A 14,446-nucleotide genomic window follows, 5' to 3' on the forward strand; every position below is an offset into this window, starting at 1 on the left:
AGCTCTAAGTCTGCAGGGATTTTTTGAGACAAACTGTCCACCTGTCTCTAACACAGGAGTGTTTTCAGGCAAACAAGAACTCCACAATGTTTATTAACTTTTCAGTATGCTCCCTGTTTTCTTTAAATATAGGGTTATGAATTAACAAGGGAGAGATCATTAAGTAATTTATGTAATACTGTGGCAATTCTTTGGTGATCAGGTAGTATTTTACCCTAACCCTTTAACCCTCTAACCCTTACCCTAAAAATGACTTGAAAATTAAGGATGCACAATATTATCAGTCTGGTATCAGCAGATATTAGCTTAAAAAGGCAAATATCGGTACCGTCAGATATCAAAATTTCTGTCGATATTTACATCTGATATTTTGCTTGTGCATTTCAGCATATATTGACTGTAAATGTTTTCCTAATAAATTAGTGGAGTTTTAGGCTGAACTAACAGACCTATGTCAGTTTAAGTCTTGTTCTTATTTATCCTCATTCTTTAAACTTTAAAGGCTTTTTTAAGAACTAAAGTTTGTTTCCTTGGTCATCCTCAAACTTTAAAGTGTGTCCAAAAGGACTGAAATTTCTTGTCTGAAAAGTGTATTCAAATATTGGTATCGATATCGGTATCGGCTAAAATGAATCTGTAAATATCGGCATAGCAGATATTGGAAAAAATCCAGTATTGTGCATCCTTATTGAAAATTATTCAGGAAGGACTCATTTTAATATAGTGGCCAAAATAAACAAATGACCTGGGAATTATCAAGCAACTTGTTTAGAGAATAAGAATTTTATTTCTAAGAAATTACTGGGTAAAATACCACATAATTACCAAAGAATTGCCACAATATTATGAGGGCTAGGAGTAAGGGAGGTGCTTAGCGGTATAGGAATAGGGTCAAGTACTACCTTCTTACTAGAGAATTGAATTAAAGTATTATCAGTGTTAGGGGTTAGGGAAGGATTAGGGGTGAGGGTTAGGGTAAAATACCACATTAATACCGCAATACTTTTTGCCACAACACTATGAGAAATTACTTGATAATTAATATATTAATACTAGTTAATACTTCATTATATTATAGAATTATTATTATATTAATTATTACCAGGTAATTACCACTTTATTCCATATAAATTACTAGATAATTACAACTTATTACTATGAAATCACTAGTTAAATAGTGATTTATCTAGAAAACAGTAAGAATTGCAACTATTTTTTGTTACAATTTTTTGAAAAACACATAACTAAAGAAGATAATATAGTAGACCTTAAGGTATGCAAATGCATGTAAAAGTAATATTTAGTAAAAATAAATAAGTAAAAATGGAGCAAAATGTTTATGCCTACAAAAAAGCCCAGGTTGAAGGAATAGCAAAGAAGAGACGCTTGTTGTGTTGTTCTGCAGAGAAGTTTGTACAGATAAAAAGCCAGCAATACTTGAATCTGTCATGGACGACGTGTTCTTTTTTTGTCCTTGAAGGCCACTGTGACTTTATCAACAGGAGGGGTGAGCGTGTAAGCATTGTAATCTGGAATCTGACTGTTGGAGGTCACTAATATTCCCACTTTTATGCACTGTACCTTTGAAACTGCAAAAACAGTAGACTGAATACAGCTTTATATTTTCCTGCAAATATGTATTTTAGGGAATCCAGAATAATAACGCTCTGTTTTATTTAGACAACTTCTCTTGTTAAAGGTAAAAAGTGTAAAATTGAATAAACTAGCAACATAACAGTCAGATCCTCAAAGTTTATTTGCTCACCCCTCCTGCTGGTAAACTTACAGCGGCTTTCAAGGACAACAAGAATATGTCAACAATGAGAGAATCAAGTCTTTCAAGATTTTTGTCAATAGAAACTTTTCTGCAGAACAACACAACAAACCTTTCTTCTATGTATCCCTTCAATCTAGGCACTTTTGGTGGTAACTGTGACAACAAGCTTTTTTACATGTATTTATCTCTATTCAAATTTGAAAATCATTTATACTTTATTCTCACAAACAAATAACAATTAGTTTGAATCATGCTCTTATTTCGGAGAGGCCCTGTCAATTTAGTCCGTCTTGTGAGCCAGGGAGGTTGGACCTCATAAAAAAACTGCTTAGGGCTCCATTTTAGCCAGGGTCAGCCCTGCAAGATACACATCAAGTGATCCTCTTTAAGGCATTACATTGATATTCTAACAGAATCTCCTCTGGAGCAGCATTTATATATTACTTGGCCCTTAAACTCTTTATTGACAAGCAATTAATAATGAAAGTCTTTCAGCAGGATACCAGCAGCTTCTTCATTTCAGACTGCTTTACAGACTTTTACCCTGAAGGCACTGAGTAAAATCCTTCTGTTTTACATGCTGATTACCCTGGTCAGCCTTGTGAAACAAACATAAATATAACACTGATGAGAAGAAAGCTGGATTATACTTAGCATTTCTATTAATCAATGATACTGGATTTGTTTAGAACAAATGTCGTGACAGCTAGTGAAAAGAAGAGGTCTAGATCACTCTTTGTCATATCATTTACAAACAATCTGCATTAATCCACCATGAGCACAAAATTTAGAAAAGCAAGGAAAACAGCCTTTCAACAGGCGGAAACTTGAGCAGAAGTGGACTCATGCTGAACAGCTATCTGCTCTGTTGGGAGGAAGGATAGGGGGATATGCAGAAAGAGAGATTTGATTCACCGTAACATTTATAATAATGATAGTAGATGTAAGGCTGTTATATCAATGCTGAAAAATGCTGATTAAATTGTGGCATTGATAGTTTATTCTTAGCTAAATTGTTGAATCTATCCTGCAAAAGCTTATGTTTGTTTTGATGCATTTATCATCGATCCGGGTTATTTGAGTATTATTACACAACAGATTGCACAAAGTGGATCCATTGTTTTCTTTGTGTGGAAACATCCCTCACTTCCAGTAAGAGACCCTTAATAACCTTCCTTTCCGCTCTGTTTTCTGCCCCTTCCCCTGCAGTTCCACCTCCTCCCTGTCACAGGACCTCATGCTGGAAAGGTTCAGCCGAGGAAAAGCCAAGTTCGATAAGCCTGTCTCCATCCCAAGCCCTGGTGAGTTTAGAGCCCCAGTAGCCTCAGTAGTGGCCCCTTGTGGGACTGGAGTGCCACTGCAGGAGCATGTAGGTAGCAAGGAAAGTGAATACATTAAGTCTTAGCTGAATAAATTGAATTAAGTAGAAGAGAACTGGCAGTATTAGAATGAATTGGATTAATATGGATGATGCTTAACTGCCTCCCCCTTTCTACTCCACTCTTGAACCTTTTTCTTCTTCTCTTCGTTTCTGCAGAGCACTCACGTCTAAGAAATGTGACTGTGGTGGTGGGGTCAGACATGGTGCTGCCTTGCCAGCTGGTGTCCAACCTCGCTCAGCCCTGCTGGGTTCTGAATGACCGAGAGCTCCAGCTGGGGGACCCAGAGGCAGGAGGCCCTCGCTTTGACCGCACTCTAAAGGCGCTCGTCATCCCGGAAGCCGGCCAAATGCAAGCAGGCCGCTACGTCTGCTACTCTGAAGAGCAAGGGGTTAAGTTTCAGACAGAGCGCTACCAGGTGGCTGTAGTCGCCAGTGCTCCGGTTTTCATGGAGGCTCGGGCTCCTGACAGCAGCATGGGGCTCTTCTGGGTGTTGGTCATCACTCTTGGAGCGGCGTGCCTGCTGCTTCTTGTGGCAGCCCTGTACCTGCGCAGGAGGCTGAAGCTTGCTCTGGGTAAAGGAGCAGACATGAAGCCTCTGGAGAGCACCCTGGTTTACCCAATCACTCTCCCCAAGGAGCCACCCACATTTGTGCCCAGCAAGATGCCCAGCAGTGAGGACCGCTTCTGGGAAACCGGGGCGAACTACTACTACTCAGACGGCTCGCTGAAGATCGTTCCTGGTCACGCCCTGGGGCCCAGCAGCGTCAGCAGCACGGCGTCACCCAGCGCCATCCCGGGCCAGCCCATCCACTCCCCGAGCCGTCTCAGCCTCACCAACATCCGAGGCTCAGGTAGCAATGGCTACATTCGCCTCAATCTGAGCACAGCAGGGGAGGAGAGGGCTAGCGGGGCTGGCGCTGGGGGCGGCGGGCTGGGGGGCCTGGGCATGGGCGGGAACGACTACTCCAGCCCATTTAAAGAGGAGCTGAGACGCACTCTGCAGCAGAGAAGCGTTCTGCCAGATGCCAACCCTGAGGAGTCGTCTGTCTAGGCTGGTCCTCCTCCGTCTCTGTTTCCTGAGTTGGAAAAACAAAACAACCAACCTACCTCCCTCTTTTTGAGGACGCCTGCTCTCTCTCTTTTTCAGTGACATGCTGTCAACTCCCCACGCTCTCTCTCTCTGCCAATGCCTGTCTGGCTCACTGTAGACATTTATAGCACACAGCATGTTAAATACCCACACTCATACTCGGAGTTCATCACTCCTAATATTGTTGTGTTCCAAGCAACATGCTGTCATGTTTGTGGCTTATTCTCCTTCCACTGTGCAATCGCCACATGTGTAAATTTTGTATTTAAAGAGGCTGAACGCAGAGGAGAACACCTCAAGCATGGAAATCAAACATGTTTTCTGAAGGGCACATTTCTTTCAAAGCTTTTAGCCCCCGAGCTGAAGCCAGATGAACGACAAAAGTACCTGACTGGAAATGTTGAACTGATTCTCTGTCCTTCTTTTCCTTTGAGACTTTTTTCAGCTTACTGCACTTAAAAAACTGGAAGCGTGTCTTCCCTTTTTGTACTCGTGAGCCGAGAGTGTGAGAGCGGTATTAAAAAAGACTAATTAATCTCGAAGCAAGACGACAATCATGTCCCCGTAGCAGGAGCTCTGCGTGGGACCGAGAGGAGAAGAGAGAGAGCGAGAGACAAAGAGAGAGGAAATTAAATGGAAAATGAAGTGAATTGGAGTGAAAGACACAAGGGGGTATTTGAATGAAGGACAATCTCTCAAGACTTTCTCTGCTCAATTTGTTATTTTTTCTCCCCTATGTTGTATTTACCCCCAGAGAAAGTCCCCGATCCCCTCCACTTTAATTTGTTGTGACGGTTGGTTTGAATTAAGACATTTCTTGTTGTTCTTTTTCTGTGTCTTATGGACTACAACAGTGTTCAAACGGTTATCAAGTGACTAATGGCTCCCCTCTGTGAATGACAATGTGAGGGCAGGCGCTTACATTCCTCGTTTTGCCCCGCACGGTGACCTTCATACGCACCTTCAAGTCCAATATACTACAAGTGCACTCCAAATGACATTTATTCAGCTGCAGTGTGTAACAAATATGTGTTTGGTTGAGCCCTTGTGGGTGTTTGTTCATGGCTTTAGAACGAAACGGCTATTTGCATTCAGCTCTTTGCAGCGGAACAGAAACTGCACACTTAATCCCAAATTGAAGCTGACGTGAAGACATTAGGCATGGAGAATGTAGTTGAACCCTCACTGTTACGACCGCTGTGGATGTCTCAATAAGTGCTTTATATCTTATGTGTATGGTGAGGGTGGTAACTTGCACTGCCAAGAAGGAAACTTGCCCTCCCACACACACTCACAGACTCTCAGTCCTCTGAATGCCAACCATCCTGGACTACAGTGTGTTTTTGATGCACCCCCCATGGACCCCTCCCCTTACACCGATGCCCAGAGAATGACCCGGGGCTGCTGTGGACTTAAACAGAGGATGAGCGCTGTACAACACACTGACACTAAGCGAAGGCTTACACAGTGTTGATGGAAGAATGGGCGGACAGACGCATCACTGCTGTGCTGACTAACTACTGGCTCCAGGCATGAAGCTGCAGTGAACCAGTGAAAGGTATTGTTCCCCTTAATTAAATTTATGCAAACAGATTTGAGCAAAGTCCTAACCTTCAACGATTTCCAATTTAGTTTTTTTAGCTGCTCACTGTAGTGTTGCAAATAATTTAGTTTAATTATCCGGCTTATGCTGCTGTCCCTCTGCTCAACTTATCACTTAATAATTAGGAAGAATTCAACATTTTGGAAAATATATAATTACTTTCTAACTGAGAAATAGATGAAAAGATCGATACCCCTCTTAAATTTGTCTGTTAAATATGAAGCTATAGCCCTGACAATTATTATTCAGCCCCAAGCAGAAGAAAACAGAAACCCTGGCTCCTTCCTGTTTTTAATAAATAGCAAGTTGTCTTCGTATGGCCAGCACCAAACCCATTCACATATGAAAAAAACTCCTGAAACTGTCTCAAAACTTTCTGGATGTGTGAACACAATCAGCCAGAAAAAGTCTGGGTGAAAACTTGCCAACAGATGATCAAGCAGGAGCTACAATGTTTATTTAAAGCCAAAGTCAGACTGGGCACATGAGATGTGTGTCTCGGCAGCAGCCCAGGTTGATTTTCATTTCAGCTTGCATGCTTATAAGTCACAGGCAGAGGATCTAGAGAATAGGAGGCTTGCCTATTATTTCCAAGAGTGAGTGTCTTTTGGCCAAAATAGAAAGGCAGTTTGATAAAGTTGTTCTCTAAATTTCAACTATTGTGGAAGCTTTCTGTTTCCACATTGGTAGAATATGTAATAGGCAACAAAGAGTATGAGTACTCTTTTTTGTGCTTTTCAAAGCAAAAGCCCGATTTACATTTCTGTTGTGAAACTTACCTCATTTGTACAGAATGCTTTCATTCAGATTTTTTCTGTCTCATTTTGGTTATACAATGAATTAAGTCACTTGTAGGTAGATTGATTAGAGTAAACTTATCAAGAAATGCAGAGCTGCCACCGCCAACACTGTGGCAGTCCTCACTGTTGTCCGCTGACTGTGACAGCAGCATAGATAGTTGTAATAAACAGCTGCTAATAAAGGTACCTTCACCAGATGTCCCTTTTCCAGATTTTACATATTAATAAACAACCTGATATGGAAAAATAGAGGGGGAAAAGTGACCATCGACCACATTTTTGTGGTGGCTCAGTTGAATGTTACGTTATTCTGTTTGATGGTTAGCTCAATAATTCAACAACGACAGTTGGCAAAAAAACTTCATACAGAAATTTTTTGGCAAACATTGTCTTTTTTTGTTTGTTTAATGTAGCTGCTCTATAGTGACTGCATGCAGCTTTTACTCGATCATGCTTGCTACTTAGTTGAAGGAAGTCATTAATGAGAGTATTTAATGAACCAAGAGGAGCTAGACCATAAAATACCATTTATAGACCAGAAAGGCCTGAATACATAAAGGGCCAGAATAATTATATCTTTGTGAATCATGTGAAGTGTCCACTCTCACACAGCTGCTCTTCACAAAGTGAAAGCTTATGTACTGTGCATGTCTCATTTTTATCACGTTAAAGTTCCATGGAAATGCACAAATAATAAAGTAAGATGCCACCACAGTAAGGGCTTTTTTCCAGATTTATCTAAAGCAGTAGTTCCCAATCACATTTCCTTAGGGCCCCCTACTTGTATTTAAGAAAAGCAAACCCCCCAGAACCCACTTGGAAAAATTAAACATTTATTTTAATTGTTTTGATTGGCAAAATCCCAACATATCAAGCCTAAATACACTTGGTCTTGCCAGAAGATCAATGTTTAAACTATCTATTATTACAACAGTTGTAAATTTATGACTTGAAGAACTTGGAATTTTTGAGTTAATAATCCAAAAGCTTTTTCCTCTAAAAAATCAATAGATCCTTTTCACACCACTGTACATGATGTTTCCAGTCTTTTTTTCTTTTTTTTTTTTTTTTTAAATATACACACATGATATTAGGACAACATCAGAGCAGGAAGGGCCACAAATGCCAGGACCCCAGGTTGGGAATACATTGTCTCAAAACCCAAACCAGAATGATCTCATTACGGTTTTAACCTGTATGTCCTTCTCCAGTCTTATGTTGATTTTATGATTGTATCAAACTACACTCGCTCCAGCTTAACTTTTAACCCCTGAAATTAAAACTTGATATAACTGACAAAAAACAATTACTATATTAGTGCATCTCTCTCTCCAGCATCACAAAAAAACTAACGTTACCCAGAATAAGAATGCTGTTTTCGCAGCTACTGCCTCTGCTTTAATAAAGATGATGTTGCCTGCTTAAAGAGCTGTTTCAAATTAGAACCTCATCATTAAGCTGAATGCAATCTCCCTATCCCGAGGTGAGCTCAGGTCACTGCTTTTCTTCCTAACAGAGCCATTGGCACGGCTATAGACTATTACTTTTGTTACATCAGGTGCTCTGCACCAGTTGTACAGCCTCATTTTTATCAAAAGCTGACCTTGTGCATGCTTTTATTAAAGTCTGAAGGGACAGGTGCATCAGAAAAAATACTTTCATGGCAAAAGATAAGAAGAGGAGCAGTACTGCCTGAAGCCTAGATCATTTTATTAAAAAGAAAAAGTGTGTCTGATAAGAAATATAAAAAAAGTTGAACTGAGGAAGACCCTTGTCAGATTGAAGTGTCTGTTAAAAACAATGTTCTTGTAGCAAGATGTAGAGAATGTAAGGCAGATTTTCATAACATTCTCCTACTCAAAACTAAGTATTTTAACTTATTATTATTTCTGTGGTGGTCGTGAAGTCGCTTGTTTCCTTACAACACAGTATTAGGGCTAATCTTGAGGTCTGAAATTAATGTATTATTTTTTTAAAAAACACATAAATCACACACTAGTGTGACCTATTAGGTGTAATATATTTAAGTTACCACAGGTGCTGCAGCTAAAAGTAGAATTAGTAGAGTCAACTTGCGTCTACAGTGAGGGAAAATAAGGACATTTGTGCATCTTTGAATGTCAAGTCATCATTAACTCTTCTATAAATAACTGGTTCTTTTTTCCACAATAAATCTAATACTAATTCTTCTGTTACACCAGAATTCATGGCTTTCTGTCAGACTTAAAGACATTTTATTGGAACAGAAAAATTACACCCTTAACAGTACAAATTACAAAGTAAAAGCTTAAAAAGGACAACTCCTTGAGAAAATATTTTAACTATAACTAGCTGGGATACTTGCACTGAGAAAGCAAATTAATATGTCTGAAGTGCAAATGCTGTTATTTCAACAGGGTATCGTTGGGTGTCAGGGAGCCATTTTGTACATGCACTCCTGAGTATTTCTACATGTATAACAGTATCACACTGTATTTAACAGAAACAGCACCCTGAAGCTGTCTCCAAACTCTAATTCATGGTTCCAAACCACACTGGTGCAGCCATGCAGCAGTAATTCAAATAATATATCTAAGGGTGCACTCACACAAAGCACAGTTTGGCCATGCAGCGCCAAAGCATAATTGTCCCCCCTCCTCAGTCCCCCTGCTGACTTGCCCTCACAATTCTCCTAGCTCAGCTGGGTCTGAGCACGGTTACAATGTCATCACATTGTAATACGACACACACATGGCTTTGTTTACAAGAAGCATGTTCTCAGAGTCAGCAAAATGAAGAACAACTGAGAGAACATGACTGCTAATTTACTCAATCTGTGCCTTATTTTGAGTCAAATACTTCTGGATTTGTTTTCTGTGCAACTCATCGATTAGACCAGTGGTTCCCAATCAATTTTCCTTAGAGCCCCATTACTTGTATTTAGTAAAAGCAAGGCCCCCTAAGGACACATGTAAATTATAACATACGTTTATGTCAAAGAAAAAAAAGGTATACGTTTTCAATTTTGCTGATAATATCCAATCAGAAAAGGGCTTCATAGTCCACTTCTCATTAGGAAAAACTATAATTAAACTTTATAATAAGTATATTGGTAGGCTTTGATACATATGTGCTAATATAATTGTGATAACCTCAGAGAAGACCAAGTCTTGCATGAGGTCTTGACCCTAGGTTGGGAACCAATGGATTAGGCTATAGGCCTTGGTCACATCCACATTGCATACGCATGCTCATACACATGCGTGAGCAACTATGCCATGATAGGGCCAGTGAAGTATGCTATGCATGAGCATGATTTAGAGCAGTGGTTCTGAACTGATCCTGCCTCAGGACCCACCACCAACTCCTGATCCAGCAATCATGACCCAAATTTCCAATAATTTTCAACAAATTAAATATATTTAACAATGAATGTGGAAGTTTGTGTCTCATTTGGAATATACTATGACCAAAGAAAGAGACAGGACAATCATGTCATTATAGAAACCTTTAACTGGTATGCATGCACAAATTGTATTTTATTCCCTATTATACGGTGTAAATTTTGGATGTTTTCTAGTAATTAAAACATTTATGTAAGAAAGCCAGGTTTGTGTTCCTCAGAAAAGTAGTTAAGTAGGTTTAGATCTCAAGAAAATTACTTAAATGTACATGTTATCATGGAAAAACAGAGTCAAATAAAATGTATAAATGTATTTTGGCTTTGGCCCTGCATAGGTCATGGACTTTTCTTCACAAATACCTTCGCGACCCACTGAAATCAGACCTACTTTTGGGTCCCAACCTACCAGTTGAGAACTACTGATTTAGAGCACTTACACCAGTCAAACAAACCAGACTTACAGGGTCAAATTTTCCAGGGCACAGTACAGACTGTCAACACTAAACGTGCTCTAAGATCATAATCTACATTTCATTGCATTCATTTAATTCCTGAATCAACACATTGGTAGGGAATTCTTCATATTGTCAATAAAAAGATTACTTAAAATTTTGTTTTGACATTCAAAATAGTTAAATTTTCATCTAGTGATTAAAATATGAGATAAGTCACAGTTAACTATTGATAACTAGTGTTCAGTCAGGGTTGAAAAATTGTTTTTTGACACCCCTTATGCATTGGTTTTGAAACCTGGGGCCCAGGACCCCCTTTTGGGGGCGCCAGAGATTTCATGTTAAAAACTATTAATTTGATGTTAATTTTAGATATCTTTGTCATCTTTTGTTGCGTGGGTCTTCAGCTCCTCTACAAAACAAGTAAAGGGGACTCAAAGAAAAAGAGGTTGGGAACCACTGCCCTCTGTTATAATTTCTAATCCACATCAGGGATTCAATTAGGCGTAATGGAAACAGAGTACCAGACTAATTCACCAACAGGCCAGTCCACTCAGATGTGATCATTTCTGTGATGATGTAATGATGTCCTAAAAAGCGTGACCTACTTTATGTTCTAATTTCAAGAAAACTTGAAGAAACATGGAGCTCTTAAAACGTTTGCCCTTTCTAACCCCACACTTCTTTGTCCTTTTTCTCTGTGCTTTGTCCATCAGGGTCGGCTTTATGATTTCAGGACGTGTCTGTCGGGACCAGAGGAGCCCAGCACGAAGGCTGGGGAGGACAAGAAACACTCTGTTTTCCCTCCACTGTGTACAGAGCGCTGTGAGAGATGTAGAATATCAAAATGATCCCAAGGTTGAAGAGGTACTCAGCCATCAGCACTCCATCCTAGTGTTGCATGATCCTCTGCAAGTGGACTGTACATCTTTGATATGATCATCCTTGTACAAGTGTTTCATTTTGACCAGTTGTTTTTGGACTTTAACAGACACTAATATGTGAAACACTAATGCTCTCTTTGAAAAAAAAAAAACACTAAATATGTCTGATTTTCTGGTTCAAGGGTTGTACAGGAATTCATGGCTGCGTTTCAACATGTTTACTTTTTCTGTGCCTCTTCACTTTTTGGATAAGCCAAAGTAGACTGCAGTTGCTTTTGTTCTTGTTGAAATTCTTAAATTAATTTTATTTGATTCTAGATCAATATTTAAGTCTTGGCAGTCCGTCCACTTTGCTACACTGAGCTGATGTCTGCATATTTTCTGAATTTATTTATCTGCAGCTAAATTCTCCCTCAAGCAAGACACAAAAACGCTTAGGGCTAATCAACTTCCTTTTTGCTTTCTGTTTTTGATCTGCCAGCTCCAATTCTTTTTCCCCCCAATTTATGAGATAATGAACCAAAAATATAATCATTGTTTGATTTGTCTGCCCTAAAAAACCAAATAAGTATCCTTTGATTCAAAAGACATTGATAATAGAATGGATCCACTTTAATGAGGGAGAAAACAAATGAACTCATTACACTGGTACTCAAACGCTCTTTAAAGATTCCCCCTTTTCAATTGGGTTCTTGTCTTCAGATGACATGTTACAAAAACTACAAAGATGAAGAAAAAAAGGCCTCAGCTTATTAAAAATGCATGTTTAATGTAGTTTATCTGCATTTTTTTCTGTTCTTTTGCATTTGTTTTGCTTGTAATATTTCCTCTCACACAAGGCTTTAAGTTCTGCTTCTTTCCTTTGCATTTTTTTTGTATTATATGATTATCACCCGGATTCTACTTTGCCCCTATTTTTGCCTGTCTTGTAATTGACCTTTAATGTTTTGTTTTAAAATATGTTAAGTAACTTATTTCACTTGTAAAAACATGTTGATATTTATTATCATTGTACATATGTCCTTATTTTTTATATGTGTATATATACACAAATAAAAATAGAGATATAATGGAGGTGTATGAGTCTGTTTCTTAAACAGGGATGTCTAACAGATAAACAGCCTGTGGGAAAGATCAGTTTCCATAGCAACCTTTCCCAAACTTTAGTCCCAAACACATTTTTTGCGGGGTCACAATTTAATACAGGTGGACTCTAATCAAGGTGTAGACTGAGACATCTCAGCAAAGAACCTGAGATAAATTTCAAGTTGTTTTGCATACTGAATACTAAAATCAATGTGATATTTCATTGTTTTAATTTTTAATGAATTTGCAAAAATTTCTAAAAATCTGTTTTACCTTGTCGTGATGAGGAACTCAGTATAGATTATTGAGAACAGAGATATTTTTTTCTTGTAGCATCAGGCTGCAACATAACAAAACTGGAATAAAAGGATGGGGTCTGAATACTTTTTGAATGTACTGTACATTTCAGGATTCTGACAAGTCCAAAACCAGGATCAGTTGCACCTCAGGGGACTATTAAATACAAGTTTCAGACAAAATATTTTTCACTAATATTCTAACACATTCAAGACAATGCCAGCTGTGTTCATCATGGGAACTTTAGCTAATTATTTTAAGATGATGACATCTTAGTAGAGGCGTAGTTGGGATGTTTGAGAGGATAAATAGGGCACCTGCTGTATGCTGTGGGGCAACAGCACACAAAAAGCTGTCATACATTTATAGAGAAAAAAATAGAAACCTCTGTTAAGATTTAATGTTCTTTATTATGTGATTATACCTCCAACACCTCTGTAATAAAAGAGATGAGGAATCATAAACCATTAAGCCATTTATTTCACAACACACAAGAGAGGATGTCAGAGAAAATTAACTTTAAACTTAGCAGATGAGTCAGAGAAGAGGTAGTCTGTGTGCTGGAATCAGAGCAGCATTCAGTCTAACACAATTAAAAACATGCTCCTTAATAAAATTACCAGGGTAAAAACATTTCCATTATGATATGGCATTGGTCATTCTAGTCTGGTAGAACAACTTTTCAGCTATTTCAGATGTCAACATCTATTTTTGGACAGCAGCTCACACACGAGTTGTTTCGCCTCCCCAGCCTCTGACAACAGTGAAGCTCTCATCGCCTTGCACATCCTCGCCTGGTGTCAACAGAAGAAGCCACATGCTTCATGTGGTCGACAGCCCCGACTGAGGAAAGAGGCTCACTGTTGCATCTGATCTCAGTGTACTCAGCTGCGGCACAAACTCTGAAACTCACAGAGCAAGAAGAAATCTGTGTGTGGGGGGGTTTACTGAGCTCCTCATGAGTAAACGACAGTTAACCCACCTGTTAGAGCTCATTGGCTTTTAGTCTCACAAAGAATGCTGACAGTTGACTCAAGTATGCAAACAATAAAGTCTTTATGCTAAAAATAATGTTAAAATCACTACTGCTGGGGTAGCAGTAGTCTAGTGCCACCCCAGCAGGGGAAGGGGTCACAAGGGGGCGCTGTGGTGTGAGAACTTGGAGTAAAAAGAGAAAATTATCAGCTAACAACAAAATTTGTGAAAATGACATTTTAATACATGCATATTAAGATGTTTTATCACTGTCTATGCTCTTTATTTCTCAGACATAACACACACCACTTCAGCCAATCAGAATCAAGCAGCTGCTCCAGGCAAAATGGTGATTTTAAAAAGCTGCTGTAGGATTGAAAACTAACTACCTATTTTATCTAAAATGGATAAAAAAACAGGTAATGTGACTGAACATGACTGCTGCAAAAGAGCTAAAGCCACAAAACACCACCTGGCTATTGAAAAAGAAATCTGTTTGAGCTTGCAAATATAAAGTCCAGCTTTACCGCAGCAAGCAGTGAATGTTACAAACAAATAACAAAGAGATATACTGTTACCATTTATTACAAATTATAATAGATTTTTTCACAATAAAGGTCTGGAATGAAATAAGGGATATAAAGCTGTCAGAAAGAGCTTCTTTTGCCATATTGCAGCAGCAGAGCTGTGCATGGGACCAATGAGACTGTGTTTAGCT

At 38.9% G+C, this 14,446-nt stretch overlaps 1 protein-coding gene across 2 annotated transcripts in view; it reads left to right on the forward strand.

Moving 5' to 3' along the window:
- sema4c (sema domain, immunoglobulin domain (Ig), transmembrane domain (TM) and short cytoplasmic domain, (semaphorin) 4C) overlaps nt 1–12,379 on the forward strand; it is a 211,860-nt gene extending 199,481 nt beyond the window's left edge. For both annotated transcript variants that reach the window (XM_041787078.1, XM_041787079.1), the window contains 3 exons: nt 2,987–3,078; nt 3,315–5,807; nt 11,203–12,379. In XM_041787078.1, the coding sequence (XP_041643012.1) occupies nt 2,987–3,078; nt 3,315–4,210 (988 nt within the window). In that variant the 3' untranslated portion in view covers nt 4,211–5,807; nt 11,203–12,379. The remainder of the gene's footprint in view (nt 1–2,986; nt 3,079–3,314; nt 5,808–11,202) is intronic.
- The last annotated feature ends 2,067 nt before the right edge of the window (nt 12,380–14,446 follow it).

The sequence above is a fragment of the Cheilinus undulatus genome, linkage group 5 (genome assembly GCF_018320785.1).
Source record: "Cheilinus undulatus linkage group 5, ASM1832078v1, whole genome shotgun sequence".
NCBI classification, from domain to species: Eukaryota; Metazoa; Chordata; class Actinopteri; order Labriformes; family Labridae; genus Cheilinus; species Cheilinus undulatus.